Source organism: Brachyhypopomus gauderio, chromosome 2 (assembly GCF_052324685.1).
Source record: "Brachyhypopomus gauderio isolate BG-103 chromosome 2, BGAUD_0.2, whole genome shotgun sequence".
In the NCBI taxonomy this organism is placed as follows: domain Eukaryota; kingdom Metazoa; phylum Chordata; class Actinopteri; order Gymnotiformes; family Hypopomidae; genus Brachyhypopomus; species Brachyhypopomus gauderio.
In genome coordinates this window covers 22,293,463-22,318,013 of record NC_135212.1, presented here as the reverse complement: position 1 = coordinate 22,318,013, position 24,551 = coordinate 22,293,463, and the positions used below count along the sequence as shown (strand labels likewise).

The window sequence follows — 24,551 nt, the reverse complement described above, 5'->3', positions numbered from 1 at the left end:
ATGGTGGTCTCGATATCCTGGATTTTTATACTTTGAACAATACATTCAAAGTTAATAGGTTAAAGCAAATCTTCAGAAACCCCACTTCAATTTGGAATATTATTCCTCTCCATATATTATCTAAGCTGGGTGGTATTGACTTTTTTCTTGTTTGTAATTATAACATCGATAAAATCCCTGTTAAGATATCTGCTTTTTATTGCCAGGCCTTTCTCTCATGGTCCCTCATCTACAAGCATAATTTCTCTCCCCACAAATTTCTGATTTGGAATAACAAAGACATCTTGTATAAACAGAAATCTCTTTTTTTGAAACAGTGGTTTCAGAACAACATCATATGGGTTGACCAGCTATTCAATAGTGAAGGCTTTTTGCTCACCTATGAAGAATTTCTTAGAAAATGTAATATTCCTGTAACTCCTGGAGACTATATGCCAAGGTATTTGGAGCCATCCCATCTGGTGTATGTATGCTTTTTAAGGGCCAGAAGAGGCTTGACACTTATGACCTCACCTGTCTATCTCCAGCAGACATGCCTGTAGGGAAAATTTGTCTATCTGGTCAGCAAAAAAATAACAGAGCTATAAGAACATTATTTCTAGATAACCACACAATACAACCGGATGTCATTTCATACTGGAATGGGTTTGTGGATGGGATACCGTAGAAAAAGTATAAAATTGGATAAATTATATTATATATATTTGTTTTAAGAAGATTTTAGGCCCTCTGAGAGGGCGTAGAGGGCCCTGACAGTTCCCCACTGTCTTGAGAACCCCAGACAGTGCTGTGGCACTCTTTTGAATACTAGAAAATGTTCAGCGATCGTGTAGTTCCACCCTCAGGACGATAGGTGTCACACAAGCTCCATCAGCGATGGAGGTGTAGCTGGACTGGATAGTGGATCCACGACTGCAAAATTCGAAGAGTCCCATGTTGGCGAGGAAGGAGAAGCAGATGCTAATGAGGTGAAACTAAAGCATTTGAGTTTGGTAGATTTCATCATTCAGAGCAATAATTCCCTGCTTTGACATGAAGGGTGTTTTAGACTCATTCTTTAAAATGACCAACCACACTGTTCTTTTATTTAACATATAAAGGCAATCAATTGTCACAAGTGTATTACAGCAAAAATGACCTGCATGAAATAGTGGTTTACACTGACACGAGGCATTAGTTTACAATGCCTCAGTTGTCACCATGAAAATTCGTCAACAATATCAAGTATTGTAAAATATTTGAGCACTTTTCAGTCAAGCCTTACCAGCAGACTGCTAAAAACACTGCTAAATTGCCAATAAGTATAAATGGCATTTTTCTGATAACTGCTATCATCTTAGTGTATATTATAAATCAGCCAGTCTGTGAAACTGGGCAGAGCATCAGGACTGGGGAGACTGGAGAAGCAGCATTCAGCTAGCATCACTGAACCCTCACTTGACTGTAACATAGGGGCTGGTTAGATGGGTGTGGGAGAGGCACTGGTGTAGTTAGGTTATCCTTATGCAAGCCTGTCCCTTTTTTGCACTAAACCCCTAACATACAGTTCACAGGGACAATGACAAGTGGTGTAGTCAACACATACAAAATGTCTCAAAGACCAATAGGACAGAAAGAGACTACATAAACACACACAGACTAAACATCAGGTGATGAAAAGGGTGGAGAGGTCAGAACGTATGAGCCAGGAACAGATGACCTGTGACATCCCACATATGCTTGTTCAAAATGTACCACAGCGACAATCTCTGTTATTCTCACTACCATATCCACACCGTATCTGCCGTCAACAACATGTAAACTGTTCTCACTTTCCTGTGCTGGATATAAAAATACCCAATGTGAGAAAAATAAGCATTGCAGCTTTTGTTTACTTGACCCTTCCACTTCCAGATCAATGGTCTCGCATAACTAACCAGGTAATATTCTTCCAGTCATTCCACCGAGCTAACCTGTGAATAAAGAACAGTTCTACAGTGCTTATGTTTCAAAACTGAAAATATTTATGCTCAGGTTGTTCAGTTTGGTCAAGGTGTTAAAGTAATCAGAGTAATGGCAGATTTTATGAAATAATTCCTACATAAAGGCTAAGGTGATGCTACACTTCATTAAATTATGGTATGTAATAGTTGCTACCCCACAAGTGCATTATCTAACAAACTGAACATCAACCCTTTCATGAGACACACACTCTTTCAATATAGTTACTCTGAATAAGCACTGACCTGCTTTACAAATGAGCTACCTATATATTTCACATCTTCCCTAGGGACGTTAGTAAACAAAAACAGATTTTTAAATCACCTAGATTTCCATAAAAGTAAACTTATTAAAAACTGTGGACAATATACAAACGTAGCTCCTGTGGTTCCTACTGAAGTCCAGCCTTCCACAGCACGTCAGTGGTCGTGCACTCCCTTCGCTCATTCCTCCCGGAACTCTTCCGGGTGTGGGGAGTATCTACGCTTCCTTCTGCCGACACATTCCTAAAACATCCTGGAGGGGAGAGCGAGAGAAAGCCAATTGCTTTTCAGCAGCCACATTGGATTTGTTGTACATGGAATAAAATCTGGTACTAAAAAGGACGCGGAGAATATTTTTTTTTGGATCAGACTTTGAGATTTTGAACTGACCAAAATAGTTACCATCACTTACCAGCGACTATGCAATACGGTTTCCATATGGTATTCGTCTGGGGGCTCCTGCTGGGAATTTCGCACGAGAAAGCGCAGAACGTCTTCCCTTTTTGAGTGGCTTGAAATTGTACTTTATTTAGGAATCGCTTCTAAAAAGAAACATGCCCCCATATTTTCATATAATAACTCTGCTTGTTGTGTTTACACGGCAAGGCAGCGGAGTACCTCCGTCTCATCCATCCACAGCAGCTCAGCTCAATTCTACTGCATCACTTCGTGATGAAAACACGTTTAACGCCACTAATTCTTTGGTTGGCTCTCGCATTTCTACGATCTTAAGGGATCTCCCCACTATCAAGAATCTCGTCGTTTTCCTCTGCGTTTTGACGACATTGCTTATCACCTGCCTCGTCATTAAAGCGTACAGGTAAGCTGAAGGCCTAATGTGTGTGTACATAAACCCATATTGCATCCTGAATATTCATGCAATTGAAATGAACGTTACTGATGGTTGTCGGAATATGCTTCGTTTGGGTTATGCAATGGGCAACATTGTAAAAACGTATTAGCACGTAAAATTTTGTAGCACTGTTAACCGTTGGCGATCTTTGAAGTCCGCGCACAAATGGATATTGTTGCTTACTGGTCAACTGACTTAATCCTGCGTCCATATGCCCTTGTATCGCGAGGAAAGCATCTGGCGTATGAGTCGGGGTTGATACGTTTTGATCACATATTGCCAACACATTTAGGAAATTAAGCAAATGATCTGTACTTCTACTAGATCCGGAAAGAAGATCAGAAAAACGCGCAAGTATGACATAATTACAACTCCCGCCGAGCGCGTGGAGATGGCGCCGTTAAATGAAGAGAACGATGACGACGACGACTCCACTCTGTTTGATGTGAAGTACAGGTGAGGTCAGGGCACCAGGGCGCTGGAGCTCACCCATTAATAACTCCTAACTGTTCATAACTCACAGCCACAAAGCAGCCTATTTGTTACACTGCAGGTTAAAATAAGTTTTTAAATATACTCTTTTCCTCATTTATACGTCCTGGGGAAAAGTCCACTTAATTTTACCGACAAAAACGAGTCCCTTTCCAGAGAATTACGTGGCCCATACTTTCCCCAAGACAAAATTTAGGTAGAGGGCATGCAAGTGGCTATAATGATTTATATTGTTGTCTATTAAAGTAACAATCATGTACATGGTTTTACTTCATTGCAGTAACCCTGTTGACATAGCCTATTGTAATGTGCAAAATTATGTATCAATGTAACATTGGCTTACAAAACTCTCCCACTGTACTTAGAAAATAGCTTGGTTTGGTCTCTGCGTTGACTTCTCCCTTCCTCCTTTTCAATTGTTCTTTGACGTAGACGCAGCTTCCTCAGAGCAGGACCTGGTGTCCTGTTTGCCTCGTAGTTTGTACTTTTCAGAGTGCACAGTTTGGCCTTTAGCACAAAATAAGCCTTGAGATCTCTCATGCTTTGTGTTTTTCCTGCTCTAACACAACTAACTCAATAGCAGGGGCGACAATAATGTTCTCAGTCCCTAGAACTGCATAAAAAAAACATTTATGTTGACATTTTCTCTGAGAAGCTAATGAATGATTTAGTGAAGACATTGGACATATTTGAAGTAACAAATTGTATTTAGATTGTATTTAGTATATAAATTGGTTGTATTTAGAAAAATCGCTAAGCAAGAGTCTTATACTTTCCATCTTTTCTCCACAGGTGAATTTAGAGCACTGAACATGTACAGTGGTTGTGTAGTTTCTTGTTACACCCATTCATTAAAGACATTTCACCAGGAAGCAATTTCCAAGCATTCTTTGGTTAATCATTTATATGTTGTGGAACCTTCATGTCTAACCAGCAAGAGTGAGTCATGCTTAATTCTCTGTTATGGCGAGTTGAATTGTTTTAGGTTGAAGGAATCTGAGGCTCAGTTTAAAAGATTGCTCTTCACTAGTCTAAGATTCTTGTCAAAGGCAACCCTTGGTCTTCAGTCATCAAATGAATCTTTTGATGGTGGACATCTACAATATATCTTTACCCGCAGGATCTCCAAAATGGTCAAACATATTCTTGAAAGTAAACGTGTTAAACACAGACTTCAGGTTGCATGATGTATTTGTATGTTGGTGTGTTTGCTTTTGAGTGTGTTATCAAGGTGTTATCACCTACAAGCATTGCAGTACACTTTTGCAGAAAGTTGTACCATTAATTTATCTGGAATGTTCCTTATTACTTGACCAGGGCCCATTATTTCTGAAAGACATTCTGCTTCAAATTAATACTTAAGACGATTCTGTGTCTAAGTATTCTTTATCACAATAATTTATAATACTTTAATTCATGTTATTTAAGGTGAATCGTAAAACTCCAAATGACAGAAGGTTTGTGTCTTGTATGTTATGTGATAAATTGGTCACGATATATCAGAATGTTTTATATGTAAGTATAGATTATATAGGCATAGAAGTATGGGCCATGTACTAACGAGACAAAGCTTCCATATGATTTATTATAGTTTGTTAGATGTGTTTATAATATAAACATTTAGATAATATGTCATGTGTATATACTGTATCAGAAATAGTTTATTTTTAGTAACACAGTAAAAACCTTGATTTTATAACTAGTATATATTAACTATCACATTGTAGGTGATGTGTCTACTAATCATTGTGCATTTTTACTGTATGAGATGGGTCTTAGACTGATTTTGCTGATCTATTGGGTTTAGTGTGTGATGGTATAATTTAGGTAGGTGTTTCTTTTATGTTGCTGCTATGAGAGACTGGAGAAAAATCTTTGAAAAGGCTTTACAAAACACTAACCACATTCAGTCTGTTTTGACAATAAGCTACTCCATTGCACGTTTAAGGATCTAGAGGGATTTACACAGTGCTAAGATTCAAATTAAATGATAATCAGGTATCTCGGACTCGGACCTTTTATTGCAGATTCATTTTAAAGCTTATTTGAAATATATTTCAGATTCTGCCATATTTCCTCCAGTTACATAATTATGGCAATCAACTCCCAAGCTCAAGGTAAATGAGAGCTTGCATGAAGCTGTCAACTTTGTTTTGATTTATCCATTAAGCCCAAATTTGTATTCTAAAAAACATTAAACATCATTCTGCTTCAATAAAACTCTTATGGGATTGTAGGAATATAAAATGTTACATTGTATTTTCTTATTTGATGATTGCAGCTTATAGCAGACTGGCAAATTGTCAGTTGCGAATTAAAATAAAGTTTTTAATATTCAAGAATGTATGCTTTTTTTGCACTGTTTTGTGTGCTTATCAGCAATAGTGGTGTGGATTTTTGCACTACTGCTGAGTATAAGAGGCTCAGGACACTGTCTCCTATAATAAGGGTGCAGGGCCTGCATACCTGATGGGAGTCCAGGCCCAGGAATGAATAACCATGAGGTTATGTCCACCTGTTCAGAATGCCAGTGTTTTTCCCCATTATTTTGAAGCAGCTAAATGGATGCCTCATTGTAACTGTTTGAGGCATAATAACAAAGCACTGAAATGAGTGCAGTCTGGGAGCGTTAGGGAACTCCAATGACCTTCATGGTCTGCCAAAAACGGAGAACATGAAGATCAGAGATATTACTGTTACTTAGCAACCTGCAAGACTCCTAATCCAAAAACAAGTGGTGTTAGCAAATAAGTTAGTAGGTGGTCCTTTGAGTTTGGTTCAGCATTTCATATTCAAGGCTGTAGGAAAGTTCAGGGCACTGCAGAAAATAATGTTTAAGCTGTTTATCAGGTCATTCAGTATGTATTTACTTAAACAAAAGAATGGCACCAAGGTAGATTTTCAAAGGTTGCTTTTGACCTTGGCTACTGGTTTTAATATTTTTTTTTCTGCATGCCTGATCTCAAACACCTGCCCTTATGGCTAGGACAGGCTCTGCTCTGTCCTTTCATGGTGTACACATGGGTCTTAACAGTGTTTCTGTGTCTGTGAAGTCATTATCATACTAAAAGATATTCTCAGCAGGATTCGGCTCTAGGTGTGGCAGGTAGAGATGGAGTGGGATGTATCTTTCACCTTTATTGTCCTTTAAAAAAAAAACACACACACACACACACACACACACACACACACTTCCCTTTCTATTGTATAAATGTTGATTTACATTAATGTTTTATTGGCAAACTGTTTAAGTGTTAACCAATGTTTTGGATTAATAGCATATAATAATGGCTTGGGTAGCTAAGACGTTGTACTATATGTTAATCAAATATTTGTTTTAAGGAGAAGGGTTTTTGGGTCATTTTCTTTTTAAGGTAAACATAAATCTGAATATAAAACCAGATTATATTTCCATTACTTGCTATTTTTTGTGCTTGTTACTGTTGTACTGTAAATACAAATTGTGTGTTCCATAAAAGCAACATTTGCTCAGTGTTTGGTTAAAATGTCAAATATGCACCTGCATGATGACACCAGACAATATGACTAATGCAATCACATTTATTCAGTTGAATAAGCCATGATGTCTCCAAAATGTTCTGCAAGTCCATATGGTCAGATGTGCTGAATTACTATGTCTAACTGGAATCCTTGTATTTTATTTAAGTATTTTATTTTCATTGTATTTTAAGAGACATTTTTATCTTCATTGTTTTCATGGTTTCAGTGCTGTAACTGTGGACTTTAAAACCACTCTTTAAATTCTGTCTGTGCCAGTTAACACTTCTATGTCTGAACCACGCCCCCATTTTTCTGTCGGACCACATCCTTTTTCCTGAGACCACGAGAATATCGGCCTCATCTGTGTTTGTTACAAGAGTTGGAATGCTGACTTATTTTGTTCCACACCACATAGTGCTTGTATTAAAATTCATCTGGTGTTTTATTTGGACTTTTGCTGTTAAACGAATCCTCCAAGCTCTGTGACTCTCCCCTTCTGGAAATGAAAGCCAACTTGTAAGACACCACAAAAGATTACAAGTTCCTTTCAACCTACTTAAAATGGGAGTTCTTTACACTTGTGTCAAAGCTCCTGTGAAAACAAATCAATTTAATAAATTTGAATTGAAATTGAAACCATGTTCCTGACTACTTTTTGTACCAACTTTTCACAACACGCATCTAGACTTTACCACTGTAAAATGAATGAACCTAAATGGCTGTGGTAGCATCTCATTCTGAAACGTTGTCCAGTCTTGTGTTTAAAGCTTCAACAAACCTCACAGATCATACCGTATATGAACTGCTACTCTAATGACTGTGTGACTGTGCCTTGTGCAAGTCTTTTCCTAACTCGTCAACCTCATCACTGCTTCACTGTCAACACAGCTAATTAGGCTAACAATGAAGACACAATCTCTTTTTCTTAACTGGAAATGCCTGCAGCAGGTACCATTCTATATTTTTTTTTTCATCAAAGTTTGATTTTTTTATGCATTCTTGAAAAAACCTCACTCCAGAAAAAAAAACTGCATCTCCCAACAAATTCTCAGGTACACGGGTTCCCTCTAAAGATTTTAAAGCTTTTAGTGTAGTAATTCCTTAATGCAAAGACAAGCTATTAAATAAGACATCATGAAGGTGTTTGGGTGTAAAACTAGATGCACATCCCACTTACAACCACACAAAGAAAAATGGAACATGGCTCCAACATAAAGCCCCTTAAACCAGATTTTTCCAATAATTCTCATCATGTCTACACAATGTCTAGGAGCTACCATCCACCAAGGACAGTCATTACGTTTAGCAGGACTGGTTGCAGACTGTTTCTATTTTTGAAAAAACACCGACATGCTTTTACGTATAAATGCATTCATTATACTGGATGGCTTGCTGACGTCTGTTGTAAAACTATACTCTATTTTTAACTGAACTAGAGACCAAAACAAGAGCAGCGTGGGGACCTCTAGTGCTCTCCTGCCAACACAAATGGCTTTCACATGGCTCAGAGCACATGACTGAGGATTGGTTCACACCCTGAATGTTTTAAGTACTTATTAGCTAATGCTTTTTTCATTTCTGCTTGAACCGAACAGTGACTAAAATATTGATATTGGAATTGTGGGAAATAGTTACTAATAAACAACGGATATGAATGTTCTTTGACAGACTGGATAAATGAGTATAAATTAGTAGGACCACCATAATTTGGTTTATGTATTTATTTAAATCAAATGTACAATGTAAATCCACCACTAGCACAATGTGCCACATAGTGAAACAGCACATGTGAAAAGTTCTCTGGACCTCATATAACAATGGTGCATAAAACAGCACATTCTCAGTGATTGTAAGCCATTTCCCCACCTGCATGCCACCACCCTGTGAATTCACAGTGCACACTGTCTCAGAGTACACTTGGAGCTCTAAAGTATGGAGATAAAAAACTAAACTAAATAGTCACAGTCCCTGAAGGTCCTGTGCTGTCAACCATCCTTGTGTAAGCAGGGTTCTGTGTGAACATCTGGGTGTGTTCTGGATTTAACTGCAGTCTTGCCAAGTTTGCAAACTAGTGATGCACTGTTTGCTGTCTTCCAAAAAAGAACCCAATCTGTCTGGGAGTTACAATTCTGTTAGCTAAGCAAACATTCCAAAGGTAACTCAAGTAACATGTCACATTTGAGAGTGTGAGTCTGTAAACAGAGCTCCACAGGTTCTATAAAGCTCAAATGCCCACCCCCACAGCTTCCTGTAGCCCTGTATATCTCTCCACTAACTCCTTCACAAAACATTTTATCAGTGAATGAAGAGAATGTATGCGACTGATTTAAGTGTTTCCATCTTGTGGTCAAACTAATGCACTGCACCAAAAAAGCTGCATAGGGCTGCATAAGGATTATCATGGACATTTGATAAAATCTAATTTTAATAAGATCCCACTCCACACCCCTTGCCAAATAAGTGAGTTTTCAGAGCATGGGGTCAACAGGCTCACGCTCTCTCTCTCTGTCGCCATTGACTACTAACCCTTTCTTCCAAAGACCACTCGTAGCGTTTATTTGCCTCCAACTTCCACAATCACAACCGCTACGGTACGATCAAACCTGTCATCAGGTGGAGGGCTTGCAGGTCCCCGTGTGCAGCCGAAGCGCCCCCTGGCTGTGGAGGGCACTCAGGGTACGAAACTCCAGTGGCATGGTGTGGGGGCTGCTGCTTGATGTGTACTGGTATGTTAGTGCATCGTAGTAGTGGTACTTAACTGGGTTGCCCTCAGGACCACGTGAGAAAGGCCAGAAGCCATAGAGATGAATCTCATCACAGAAGCGTGTGGCCATGGTGTACATGAGAAGCCCGGTGGTAGGCCTTTTGATCTGGATGTTGTTGGTCAGCCAGTACCTTAGGCAAGACAGCATTGATAATAAATTTTCAAACCGCATTACACCACCATATTCAGCAACATCACTATCTACATACCTTATGAATCCATCTACCTGTGGGCTTGCTCTATGAGAAGCACTGACATTATTTTTCAGCTAGTTGAGTCACAGCAACTAGCCTCTCTCGTGCCTGATTATGATTATAACATTTGTGTAAATGTAATATGACATCATTATGATGCAAGTGACTCTAGGTTATTTAAGAAACATACAATGGGCTGCTAAGGAAGTGAGCCTATAGGCTTTTCAGAGGAATGCATCATCATTTTTTGATAAGTGAATGGTTTTAATTTGCTCTCATACATAACTCCTTATATGGTTTAGCCATTGCATATATATATATATATATATATATATATATATATATGTGTGTGTGTGTGTGTGTGTGTGTGTGTGTGTGTGTGTGTTTATATATATATATATATATATATATATATATATATATATATATATATATATATATATATATGAATATACATAATTCATATATAAAACTACATCTGCTCATTTATCCAGCTAGAACTAGGCAGCTCCTGGATGCCAGTATTTCAAAACCTTTCAAATGATTCACAATGACCACAGGTACAAGTATCCAGAGGTGGGACCAAGTCAGTGTTTTGCAAGTCTCAAGTAAGTCCAAGTCTTTATCCTCAAGTCCCGAGTCAAGTCTCAAGCAAAGACAATCAACTCAAGTCAAGTCTCGAGTCAAGACAGGCAACCGTCAAGTCAAGTCCCAAGTCTGAAACTTGGAATTTCAAGTCCTTTCGAGTCTTTTTTTTTTTACAGGCACCAACGCTTTACGAATGCTACGCTGATGCGTTTACTCGTTTTGTTGGTGTCCGCCAGCCAAAAGATGACAGATCATTTACATCTTATCTTCTTTTAATTACATAAATGTACTTAAACAAGAATGTTTCGTTACATCATTTTACACGAAAATAGCAAGCTTCATCGTAAGCAAGATGCTGTCATTACGAATGGTTATTCTAAACATTTGGATAAAATGTTTAAAGATAGACTAAATAAAATGTTAGGGTTATTTTTTCATTGTTTTCTGTTATTGTGGGGTCACGGTGTAGGCTACTATTGTTACCTGGAGATTCAGTGGGGTCACATATTCTGATGGCTGCCGTCAGAATTGGTGACCCCAGTTAAAAAGGCTCACCTGTACATCCCATTCATGATTTCTTTGTTGGCTGCAATGGTGAGGGGATGGTAAATCTTGTTTAAGTACATTTAAGTAATTAAGAGACGATAAATGTAAATATAAACATCTGTCATATTCTGGCTCGTGGACACCAACAAAACGAGTAAAGAAAGTGCATCAGCGTAGTTTACGTAGCATTCGTAAAGCGTTTGTGCCTCTGAACAGAAACTGTGAAATAGCGCCCCCTGTGGTCACAAAACTCGACGGTCACAGAATCTGGTGTAACGCTGGTCTGCGTCAGAAGGACGGAAATGAAATTAATGGGGCGCACTTTATAAATATTAATATGCATTTTAAAATTTAGATTTGGGGTAAAAAAAAAAATCAAGTCTTTGCAAGTAAACAGGTTCAAGTCCAATTCAAGTCCCAAGTTATTGGTGTAAAAGTCCAAGTCAAGTCTAAGTCTCTGAATATTTTTTCAAGTCAAGTCAAAAGTCTTAATATTAATGACTCGAGTCTGACTCGAGTCCAAGTCATGTGACTCGAGTCCCCACCTCTGCAAGTATCCCAGCACCCTGGCAATGAACACAGACCTGAAAACGAAAGGCTCAGTTAAACATTCAGACCAGAAAGCTTCAGTGCTAAATTAGCAAAGTAAGTGTGTCCAACAAAGAACTAATTATGGAGGTGGCAAACATTTGTCTTCTTCATGTCTTCAGTGTGTGAGAGCCAGAATTGGGACTGGGATTACATGAGGAACTGAGGAATTACTGGGATTACTGAGGAACATGAGCACATTCTGCTTGCTAATACGGGGGAAGACAAATGCCAGGTTAGTTCCTGTGGCCTGGAATGAGATCTGGACAGAAGCCTGTCACAAACCTCATCTAGGCAGAGGTCAGTGAAGGAGGCAAAGGTCAAGCTATTTAAAGGGTACTGGGGGAGATCTGTGACCCTAGTGAGAGGGGAGTATGTCTGTCCAAGCTCATTAGGACCTTTTAGAGAGCCTGATAAATATGAGCCACTGTGCATGTCTGTTACTACCTAAAACCATGGCAGAACAAAGAACAACTCGACTATGTGAATATGACATGACATTAAATGTAGCCTGTTTTGAGTTTTTTTGAGCAAATTTCTGTTGCACAATAGCGTGCAAACACACACACACACACGCACGCACGCACACACACACACACACATACCCTCTGACGGCATGGAGCAGGCGCAGGGAGGGGAAAGCAGCATGCACACTGGCACTCTGGGAAAGGATCAGACGGACTGCCCGCTCCACCCGCTCCTCTCCACCTTTGGCCATGAAGGCGGGGATCCAGAGCAGGGCGGGGCGCAGCTCCTGCAGACGCTGCACAAACTGCTGCCTCCACCGCTCACTGCTCAGGTCCTGGAAGGCCCGCTCCACCACCGATGGGTTCATGGTGACCAGGCCCGTGCGTACGCCCACGTCCTTTACGTAGTGCTCAACAGGAGCGAGGTTGCACCTGCAGCATATGCACACACACACACGCACACGCGCACACACACGTGGACTACTGTCAATACAGATGATACACCTTACAATACATGCACTCTTCCCAGCTTCTCGTTACGGTCTTGGACTGGTTATTATTAAGTGTTTCCATATGAATGTATTATTAGCATGTTATTAACATAATACATGATACAAATGTAGTCTAGTAAAAGACTACTTTAAAGTGAAATATTTAATACATGTAATAAATTCATGCTAACTGCCCCGTTTTAATCTGCCCTTTTGTCCTCTCTCTAATCCACTCTCATGACACATCATGCATGTAAGATCCAATTTAATCAAAGCACCCAAAGATGGTATGTTGGACTACAGCTCTACATATTTTAGAGGAAAACTCTCTCTTACGAAAGGCCCTTTCTCTTATGAAATAACATGCTCGTATTTTGCATGTCTACATGCCTAGAGAGAAGAGAGGGGTTTAATGAGTCTTACCAACCCTTCCCATCACCATAGGGATGAGAAGGCCACATTCTATCCTTGGTTAGATACTACAGATGCACTGACTGAGTCAGACAATGGACCGTTTGAACAGAGACACCCCCTCCCAGCATGAGGCTGACGTGGGTCTAGGACACAAACCCAGTATCCATTACACCGAAGAAATCAAGACCTGACAGGGCTCGAAGCAAACCCAGAGAAACGACAGACAAAAGTGAAGCCTGGAGTCATCAATGTGAAGTCATTAAAATGTCAATATTTGACACTTTTTAGCAGTGTTGGGAACGTTACTTTAAAAAAGTAATTAGTTATAGTTACTCACTACTTGTTCAAAAAAGTAACTGAGTTAGTAACTGAATTACTCTATAATAAAAGTAACTCGTTACCAGAGAAAGTAACTATTTGCGTTACAGTTAAAAAATGTTATATGCCAATGAATAAGGATTTTTTTGAAAAAGCAGTTTTTACAGTCAGTTGAAATGAGTAGATCAGAAAGGTATTTAACTTTTGATATTTATCGCACATCCACAGACCAGTGCAGGATAAAATCCTTTAATATCCCAAATCTTTGTAAAAAATAAAAATAAAAATAGTAAACTGTTACACTATATAAAGTGTACCGAGCCCGGGAGGGGACATGGGTAAAAAATAATAATTAAACGAGGGTACGGGCTCGGTAGAGACGAGACACACGACTGAAACGACAAACGTTTTTTTTCGCCTTACGCGTTTTTAAATGGTATGCCATGTTGGTTGTTGTCATGCGAAATGAAAGACGTTGATGACATAACTTGCACTTTACTTTGTTTGATTCATCTTTGTTTTTTAAAATACTTTTGAAGTTTTTTAGTAGCCATTATAATCTCGGTAGATACTGCGCGTATTCTGTAGCGTGTTCAGCTCCGCTCGTTTGGATTGTGCAACAGCAGGGTGTGATTTATTAATGTGTAGTAAGGAAGATGCTTACTGTTAATGTGCAAACATATTTTTTTATATTTATTAACAGAAATTAGATTAGATTTTGTTAAATGATTTTATTTGACAAAAGGCTATATATAACGAAAACAAAGACATTCCATGTAACAACGCTTAGCTGCATCCTTGGCCACCCCCATGCAGTTAGAATGGTACATTCGACTATGACGTTCATAGGCGACTAGGGGGTATAGTCGACTATAGTCGAATCAGGGTCTATTGCAGGTCACCCCTAATTGAGTCTCACACTATGCAGGATGCACGGTTGTTATGTAGGCCAGACATCCCAAACTTCATCTAGACAACTATCACCTAACTCCCACTTCCATCTGTGCCCTAATGCTCAAGAGAGAGAGAGAGAGAGAGAGAGAGAGAGAGAGAGACAGACTGCTGTAGATAACTGAAATTACAGCTTTCAACAGTGCAGCAGACTAAAATTGAATTTAAAGGGTTACTTGATGAAAAATTGGAAAAACTGACAAAGTAATGGACTTCTAGGTGATGGAAAAAACATTTGGGTGGAACACTAAACTTTTTAGAGTTACTAGAAAGAATAGTCCATCTGCACATCTCTGATCAATTCAATGACCATATACTGCCAAAGTAAAAAAATTGATTTGGGTTTGAGTAGAGAAGGTGCAACAGAATTATTTGATTCAGTAGGAGACATCAGATATGGTGCCTTCCAAAACTGCATCTTATTTGATTGCAAATCCTGGCTGACATAAACATCAGCATGTTTCAGAATGTTCCTGAAGCTACAGTGATGGGAATGAACCAGCACTGATGATAAACAGAATGTGCATGGTGTGGATTCTAATACCCTGCGCCACCTGGTTCTCCGTAAAGCTGCTGTGAATCTGAATGCACTGTATAAAAGGAATGTGTAATGTGTAATATGAATCTATACATGCGTACAAATTACATTTTAATCTTTTTTTCTGTTATACAGAAACAATATTTTTTTACAAAGACTACTCATCACAATGAAAGTGATGTTGGCTTTAGGCATGAAAATGTTCTGTGACAAAAATAACTGAAAAATGCAGTGGGCATAAATAAGTATTCAAGCTCTGTGCTGTGGACTCTCCAAGTTAACTTCAAAACTGGCCCTGACATCTGAATCATTCAAATGTAATGTCCCCCTCCTCCATAACTGGTTTCTTTTACGTGACTGGTTAATGTTCGTTGTGTGTGTGAGTTTGTTTGTCAGCCACGCCCACTCATTTTGTCCTGTGAGCATTCAGTAGTGTGTGTGTGTGTGTTTGTGAATGTTGGTCTCCCACACCCTCCCTCATTGTGTCTAGTTAGTGTTCATTGTGGCTGTGTGAGTCTGTGTGTCACAACCCTCTGTGTGTCACAACCCCTATCCCACACCTGTGTCTTGTTTCACACCTCCTTAACATGCCTACTTAAACCCTTGTGCTTCTTTATCGTTGACCAAACCTGCAGGTTTCATGTGTCTTTGCAATGTGCCAAATAAATAAAAAAAGAATTTCCCTGCGTAACCTGCTTCAGTCTCCACCATATATCAAAGCGTTCATGTTTTCTGGATAAATGATTCCCTTAATTCCAGGAGTAAGCTATGAAAATTAAGAAAAGACAACAAGCTAGCAATAAATTTACAATCATGAACTAGGTAGGAAAAGACTACAAAATAATATCCATGTTTTTGGATATCCCCTTGAGTACTGTTAGATCCCCTTGAGACTGTCCCTCAAATCACAGCATCAGAGCAAGACAGGGGCATCAGTGCAAGGCAGGGGCATCAGAGCAAGACAGGAGCATCAGTGCAAGACAGGGGCATCAGAGCAAGACAGGGGCTTGACAGAGTAGCCTCACAGAAACCATCAATCACTGAAGAGTTTCAGTGTTCATTGGCTGAGGCTTTAGCGAAGATGCAGCAGTTAACAGCCCTGCACACAGACAGCCTTTATGAGAGGGTGGCTATAAAGGAGCCATTACTGGTGAAAAAACACATCAAAGCACGCCTGATGTTGACCAGAAAGCACCACAGTGACCCAGTTGATGATGATGATGTGTGCTCAGCTGAGACAGAAATTGAATTTTTGGCCACATTTCATAATGCTATATAGGGCACAAACCTAACTCTGCCCATTCCCTTACAAACACCATCCTACAAGTGAAATGGACTGATACATATTCAGTCTACAATTTCTTTTATAACTACTGAAATTTCACATCATATTTATAACATCTTGTGACATGTCAGATGGTGTTTGAGTAATGATATCATGTTGTATGAATGTGCTATCCATTATTATATTATCTATGTGAAAATACAAAATATACCATATTTCATGTTGAATTAATTGAGAAATCCTGCCTGAAACAATGAGATCATTGTCAAAGTTGTGTGATAAACGTGTTATATGGAAAATACTTTGTTCAATTACATGTATAAACTTTATGTTGTTATACAAGAAAAGGCCTTTGACAGCAGAGATGGGAGGTGTCCCACAATCCACAGCTACAACCAATCAACATGGACAATCGGATGTGGCAGGGAGAATGACACCACCTGCCTCTACACCCTTGTACATTACACCTGATGTTTCAAGATCAACTGGCTTGTAGGTCTCCTATGAACCATTTCAGAGTTGAATCTCAGGTATTCTCATCTGATCCAACTTCATCTCAATGAATGATGATCATCCTGCATGTCATAATCTTAAATAAGTATACATGGGGTTGATTCACACAACATCAGTCTGGGTACTGAAGCTCTCAGAACTCCACATTGAACTTAAACAAAAGCTTTGTTCCCCGATTCCCTGACTCTCCTCTCCTGCGCCGTCATGGTGAGTCGTCTTGATACCGTGACATCACATATCAAGGGAAGGTTCTGGCTTTGTCTGTTGAATGAGTTCTGCCCTTTGTATTGTTTTTTATTCCCAAGCAATCATGCCTCATGAATACTTCTATCAGCTGTGTGATTTGACTCGTGTATGCTGAGGGTTTTACAATATTCTTGTCTTCTTGTTGCCGTCACTTTATTATTAAACTTTGGCAGTGTTTTCCCCATGTGTGTCTCTCATGCCAGAGTAGTTCTAACAGCTAGAAATAGTACTCTAGTAGAGTGATCAAATTTCCTTCAGACACCAAAAAAAAAAAAGATTAGTAGTTCCTTGATAAATTCAAGTAAATCATCAAGTGTGTTAAATCCTGACTACCTTGTCCTGTTAGACTGTAGTCTAGCTTTTTAGAATCATCAATAATATTCATTTCTAATGTTAATTAATAGTAACAACTCAGTCAGACCTTCTACATGTGGCAGCATTATGTTATGAGAGTGCTTTTCCTCATTGGGAGTCAACATCTCGTCAAAACTGAAGTTAGGACACATGGTGCAATAAACAGGAAAATATTTCAATATAACCTATTTACTCAAAAAACAAAATGTGAGGAAAATGTGATCTTTCAGCAGGAAATTAGTCTCAAGCTAGTGGTCCAAGCAACACAGGGAGGTGAGTTCTGAAAAAGGGTCCATGCTGTACCAGGGCCAAGTCAAAGTACAGGTCTAACTGAGAATCTGTGGCACCAAAGCTGCAGTCCACAAACATCATCTAAACAACCTGAAAAGCTTGGATGGGTGAAAATCACTTCTAAACATGCAGAGCTTACACAGTAATGCATGTGTAAAATTGTTATTGTATTGAAATGTGCTTTTACCAAAGCACTTTGAATTACCAGTGTGAATCCAAGGTACTATATAAATAAATTTGCCTTGCCTTGACTTACAAAGTACTTGTCTGTTTTTTAAAAAGATCTGTTTATCTTAAAATGTATTTTAACTTGAAAACTTAATTTAACAACAAATTAGTCTGCAAGAAAAATACTGGCTGAAGCAATCTGTGTGTCATTTATAATACAGAAACCTCTAATGGCTTCAAGGGGTAATGCTTTTGTAAGGCACTGCATACACAAGTGATAAAAAAAAACAAACCTCTCATGGTAACCGAGATAATTACCATCTTGCAATGTTATGCAATAAATCACTTTTAAAGGAATAGAAAGGGATTATATAAGCGATTTAGCTCCTTGGAAAAGGCTTATCTGTGTGAGCAGCCTGAAAACTGGACATCCTGCTCAGACCCTGCAAGACCACCGGATGCGCCACACGGACACGGCAGCACCAGGAGAGGGAGAAGTCCAGCTCCTCACACATGGGATGGCCTGCATTTACACATATGCATTCTTATTTATCTTAATCATAAAATAAAATGACAAACAGGTCTTTTCTCAACATAACTGCAATTGTTTTCACTTGCCTCTTACAAGGGAAAAGTACTAATACAATATTACAAAGTTCTCAACCCCCTGAGTTTCCTTTGGTTGCTCCTGCCAATGTAGGATTTGGAAATTGAAGGAATTAAGAATAGAATGAACAAATAACTTCTGAATCATTCTGAAAGCAACATTTTTTCAGGCAATCATACACTGACCGAGCATGTTTAATTTATTTTCCAAAAGACTTGTACGGTGCAGTAATTTCTTCATTCACTACATTCCAAGTTGCAACCAATTTTCAAACGTTTACCTCCGGGAAATGACTGTTTGCTATGCAGGAACATAACTAACTGATAAAAGAAATTCCACTTACAGGTTTTCTCCAGAATTTTCTATAGCATTAAATAGTTGTAACAATTATACCAACCACCTCACTATTAATAACTGAAAGCTTGCGGTAACCAAGTTTAGTTCAGACTGGGCAAAAGAACCATGCAGTCTCATTCCCACAGGTGTTTAAAGTAGTCTTACCTGATGATAAAGTCATGAGAATCGATCTCCCTCCCACAGCTGCTGTTCAGTAGTATCCCAGAATTGCCTACAATCGCACAGCGTTTGTAGTACTGGTTCTTCATTGGGGACACGGTGGGTAGGAGGCGGTATAAGTTCTCTGAAATGTTAGTGGTGCACCGACGGTCGAAAATGTAATGAATTACATCTCCAGGCTTGTATGTCCTTTTCAGGATGGAGATGTCTCTCTCAGCATCTAGGAACCTTAAAACATTCTTCCTAGAGGAGTCATGAAGAATTATAAAAAGATAAACATCTTCCAGAATACATAGACCTATCTATATAAGGAATATATAAAATATATATTAAAATGAGGGCTGACAAAAACATGTTGACAACAAAATATAAATACATATATTAAATCCTCTACCTTTTCAGACAGATAAAACTGAAAGACATCATCTACCTGATGAGGCTGGCCAGAGTCCTGTTGAATATCCATTCTGAGGTGGACGCATTGCTAATGTTGTTCTTTGAAGGAGGAGAGGTAAAAGGGGAAAGAGAGACTTCTTTGGAGCCTACTACAGGAGTGGGAACAACCTTCAGCCTTGTCTTCCTGAATATTGAACAGAACAGTGGAATACTGATGAAAACATTCATTCATACAGATACACCAATTTAAGATTATCGAGAATCTGAAAGCCGGACTCCTGTCAAAATGAGACTATGCTATGCTAAACAAAAATACATACATTATATACCATATACATACAATATATTTTTGTTTACTAGATGGCTGTAGATTCTTCAGAGTCACCCACTACTGGACAGTTTGGGCTGATGCTCTGGATGCTCTTGGTAACCAGTTTCATGAGGCAGGAAATGTGATGCCCTGAAGACATTCTCATGTATGCTTGAGCACTAGGATGAATTTTTAAAAATTCATTAAAATTCTCATTATTATTATTAATTTTAATATGGCTATCGACAGTAATTATTTTTATTTTTCTTAGGAGTACATATAATCAACATTTTAAATGCTGATGTTGATTTCTTCTTGTTTATATTTTTTGTGGAAATATTTTATATCATTGTTTGTTATTTTTACTTGACAATACCAGCAGAAGTAAAGAAAGGATGAAGAACAACTATGCATGATTAATCTGTAACATTTTCTGATTTGAGTGTTAGGCTACTGATTTACTCGAAATTATCTTTGTTGAAGCACAATCTAATATCAGTATTATATCAGCCATCTCCCAGGTCACTCTCTAGAAATCAGTACTGGCATCAGTCCTTGAAAAATACATATTGGCTGATCTGTAGCAATTGGCTGATCTGTAGGGCATTAAAGTTTTAGCAAAGAAATTCCTCTTACTTAAGTGTTTTTGCATGATGACTATATGTCTTCAGAATGTTTCTAGTTCCCATAGTCTTTTAGTTGTTTTTTCAGCATGTTCATACATCATTATGTAAGACCTGGTAAGGCATTAGCAAGGAATATGGAGCCCTGGAGACTGAAGATTGATGATCCTGAGGCCAGATACACGTCAAAATCATACACTGCACATTTTAGAAATAAGTCTGTACATATTGTATGTGTAATGACAGCCTTAATACATACTGTAAAATTTTATTGTTCTGTCACCGAAAAGCATGGCTGACAAAAATGTCTAAAATAGATTTGACTTCGGCATAAAAAGTATTTTAAAGTCCACCTATTTTAGTTTGTGGTTAAAAAAGGTAAAATTTTGTTGCATAGCAGAATTAAGTAATATTGCTCTTAATATTTTCAAGACCTGAAACATGGAATTGATTTGCAAGTTTGGACCTTGTAGATATTTAATTATTCCACAAATTATTATTTCTCTACATAGAAAAGACATATTCCACAGTTTCCTTTTTATTTGAACACACAGACCTGAGAGACAGAAGAATCATATATGATTCTTTCATATATGACACATTAATGTTTTATTGGTATAAGGCTTTAACCAATAAATAAGCCTGCAGAGGAGATCTGATGATTTTGTCATTTATTTTACATCTAATGCATGAAGCCTCCAATTAGGTTCTACAGCTCCATCTCACAATGCCTAAACTGTTCAGTGCACCATCAAAAGACCAAGGATACATGTTTCATGTTTTCAAGTGAGATTTAGCTGCATCACGGAAAGGCCAGCATGTGTAGTAATGACTCACAAATCAATGAACTCAAATATTATAATCTCAATATTACATATAAGTCCAGCCCATTTTCTAATAATAACGCTCTGTCAACATGTGCATCTTAATAGCATTAATCTTAATGGAACTCTTATAGCATGTTGCAAAATTTAAATCAGTAGACAACATGGCATCCAAAGTCTGCTCAAAATACTCTCAAGTGTTTACAATGTACGATTCAAGGCTGCAAAGATTGTGTTTGTCTAAGCCAGCAGATTCAAGATGGGGAAAGACAAACTGCTTGGACTTATTTTCTATTTTTTTGTGTGTCTTTTTTTCCCTCTGTTGTTCTCAGTAACAAATCAAGCAGCGAAGCCTCCAGCTCCTCACAGTCCATCCACCATGGGTAGAGGCTGAGCTTGCGTGTATGGGCAGGGCAGAGCAGGCAGGGCAGCCCCAGGGTTCACTGTGTACACTAGGTAACACTATTGATTCTAGGATCTGTTCTTAGGGTGGAACAAGCAAACAAATCTGTTTATAAATGTGTTGGCTTTTTACTTATGAAGAAACTTTTGGTCAGTGAAGGATATACCACCTAGCTAATTAATGCGCAACATGTACTGAAGTCTGCATGTACTCATGGACGCTTCAACGCTAGAGTAGTGGAATAGGCTGCATCCTATAGTAGGGTGCATATTATAGTAGTGTGCATGCTAGAGTTGAGTATGTTCTAGAGTAGGGTGCATGATGGAGTAGGGAATGTATATGACATGCCATGCTCTGCCTCTGGAGTGTAGAATATTTTAATCATGAAGGCTCACACTGATTAAAATGTTTAGCAAAATCCATGAACTACAATGAAAGGGCATAACATTTAACTGATGATTTAAGTCATATATATATTCAACAAGGAACAACTGTAAAAAGTTGTCTCCCTCTGGAACTGACATTTGGCTGTCATCTAGGCTTCTAGTTAAATGGCTTTCATGCACCAGCACTCACAGATAAGACCCTATAACCTCCCAAAGACGTCCTGGGTAAAGTCAGAAACCATATTTGGTCCACACAAACATGTTACTGCAATCTATTGTCCATTATTGGGAGTGGGGTCAGTTCACATGACACAGAACTCTAATTGGGATAGCACAGTTCTAGATTAATCACAGCGATTACAAGAATTGAGGCATTTAATGGTTTCCGTAACATCAAATAGTAATTTAAACCGTAAAGGCTGATTTCAAGGAGAGCTTGAATAGACAGCTTGGTACTGAATGCATACACAACATAACAAGTTTTAAGTGCATATTACATAGCCTAACCTGTGACTTCAGAGACTTGTCAATTCACACAGGGCATTAATTGTATCTCCGTGCGACTCTCTCACACACACACAACGGAACAGCCATTGTTATCCACAAAGAGCAATATAGGCTACTAATAGATTGATTATTGCAAGTGTATCGGGACAATCGATATAAAGTACACGGTTCAAAAAGAACAGAAGGAAAAGCCCGTTCAAAAAAAGATGACTGCTTACACATCATGTCTTGAACAACGCAAAATCGAGCGGATAAACGGTTTTCAGATTTTATATTAATATCAGCCCTAACGTCCGCACGTGTATGTAAGTCAATCGTGTCCTAAGCATTTTAACTATACTCACTCAATTTCCTCTTCGACTTCAGATATATCGGCCAGAATGAGAAATACCACAAGAACAGTTACAAATCCAAACATCAGCGTTCTGAATTCAAAAGGCATGACTTGACCGACAGACCTTCCAGGTAGACTAGCAGACGTGTAACTAGACTAATGAGCGGTGGTTTTGCGCCTAAGCTCCTTCTAACAGTGTTTCCACTGGCTCTTCTGAAGAACATCTACCCACAGAAGAGAGCAAGCCAACGGTGTGATTTCATCTTCACATCAGGTACGCTGTACACTAATGAACGCATCAGAAAAGAAGGTGAAGCGGTCTCCTCTCGCCTTTCCCCGGTTTTATCGTTTTTTTTCGCTTGTCGGTGGCTTACAGAAGACTTTCTCTGAAACTTTAAAGAAAGCCGCAGTGCACAGAGTATTCAGTCTCCTGCAATACTCCAGGTGGTGAAGATCGTGCGACGGTGAACCAGAAACATACTAGCTGCTGCCACCACCTGACCCGGCTTATTTTCATATTTTCATTCAATCATTCATACACCCATCCATCCATCCATCCATCCATCCATCCATCCATCCATTCATTCATTCATTCATTCATTCATTCATCTAATTTCTTTATTTTTTATATGCAACAGTGTAGGTCAAATTAGTAATATGAAGATGGTAAGGGTATGACCAACTAAATTTAAATTTGTGAAACGCCTGGTCTAGCATCTGCAATTCCAAAGATGTCTCGTCAAATTAATATTATTAAGTGAAGCAATATGTTACTATACTTTTTTTGAAAAATAAGTCTCAAGCAAATCCAGGCTGATTCTTCAGGAAGGATGACAACATGTCAGAGAAGGTATGTATGCATTTCCTTGTCATAAAAAATGCATTAGCAATTAACTTATTTAAGAATGTTCTGTGTAGAGCAGAACCATTTCAGCAGTAGTTCAGTAGTTTCAGGTCTTCAGTTTCCTGCTTGTCAGAGACGTGAGTGTTACGCAGGGATGTTTTCCCTAATCACCAGGAAGAGTAAAGTGTCTAAAAAACATACAACTTAATTAATTATGACATGGTCTGCTTATATTTTTGGTTTGGATCAGCATTTCTTGCCAGCGGTGATATCCTCAAATGTATAACTGTCGGTGCTTACGCTGGCCATCCTCAGGGAGCTGAATTATTATATGCAAGCCCATATGCTACTATGAGAAATCCTGCAGCAATCTCTTCAAAGGAAAATCTTGGAGAACGAAGTAAAAGGCTGTAGATAGTGTAAATTGTGGTGCATGTAAATTCAGACTGCATAATGATGCAACTGGCTGGAGAGAGCTCTGGAGACCAAAACGGGCCATATCCTCCCTGCTTGAATTAGAGCTACCAGCTGTAAAACATGCTGTAGTGAAATTCTTTTTGTTGTGCATCAGTTTAGCTCTTTGAAAAAAGTATCTTGTAGGCGCTAGCAGTACTCTGAGTTGGGACTTAGCAGTTTCTTCATTTATTTCCTTCATAATAGGGAATCACAAGCCCTTGTGTCACTGTGTCAAAATTCTTAGCCATGTTTTCATATATCAATGTAGTCTGTAAACATTTTATGATGGCTAATGTTTTGAGGACAATGATTGAAAATGCACAAGGCTGCACATATGTTTCTATAGTATAGTTACTCATTACTGTATGTGGGAGATTGCAAGTGTGACGGGCAGGGTGAGCAACTAAAAAGGAAGCGATCACGCCAAGTCTCAGGGAAAGAGGATGGTTTAATAGAGAATGTGCAAACCAAAAACCCGTGACATTGTTCCAGATTAAGGAAATAATAACCAGCAGTCAACTGGTACAAAGACAAGACATA

The 24,551-nt window shown here is 38.7% G+C and overlaps 2 protein-coding genes across 2 annotated transcripts; one reads left to right on the top strand and one right to left on the bottom strand.

Annotated features, from left to right (window-relative positions):
• Window positions 1-2,402: 2,402 nt before the first annotated feature.
• fam174b (family with sequence similarity 174 member B) lies at window positions 2,403-6,800 on the top strand. Its single transcript, XM_076991217.1, has 3 exons — window positions 2,403-3,063; window positions 3,421-3,552; window positions 4,381-6,800. Exons 1-3 carry the CDS (start codon window positions 2,798-2,800, stop codon window positions 4,382-4,384), a joined length of 402 nt encoding a protein of 133 aa, XP_076847332.1. The 5' UTR covers window positions 2,403-2,797; the 3' UTR covers window positions 4,385-6,800.
• A 1,394-nt stretch (window positions 6,801-8,194) lies between these two features.
• Window positions 8,195-23,132, bottom strand: st8sia2 (ST8 alpha-N-acetyl-neuraminide alpha-2,8-sialyltransferase 2). The gene is made up of 5 exons (XM_076991206.1): window positions 22,722-23,132; window positions 19,359-19,508; window positions 18,914-19,171; window positions 12,375-12,668; window positions 8,195-9,984 (listed from the first exon to the last, which is right to left on the bottom strand). The coding sequence occupies exons 1-5, from the start codon at window positions 22,817-22,819 to the stop codon at window positions 9,699-9,701; spliced, it is 1,086 nt and encodes a 361-aa protein (XP_076847321.1). The 5' UTR covers window positions 22,820-23,132; the 3' UTR covers window positions 8,195-9,698.
• Between the last annotated feature and the right edge of the window lie 1,419 nt (window positions 23,133-24,551).

Coding starts and splice junctions, on each gene's coding strand:
- fam174b (XM_076991217.1), top strand. CDS start 2,798: ATGCCCCCATATTTTCATATAATAACTCTGCTTGTTGTGTTTACACGG. Junction 3,064..3,420: donor CTCGTCATTAAAGCGTACAG/GTAAGCTGAAGG, acceptor TACTTCTACTAG/ATCCGGAAAGAAGATCAGAA.
- st8sia2 (XM_076991206.1), bottom strand. CDS start 22,819: ATGCCTTTTGAATTCAGAACGCTGATGTTTGGATTTGTAACTGTTCTT. Junction 19,509..22,721: donor GAAGTCGAAGAGGAAATTGA/GTGAGTATAGTT, acceptor TTCAATATTCAG/GAAGACAAGGCTGAAGGTTG. Junction 9,985..12,374: donor CTGCTCCATGCCGTCAGAGG/GTATGTGTGTGT, acceptor GTCTTGCCTAAG/GTACTGGCTGACCAACAACA.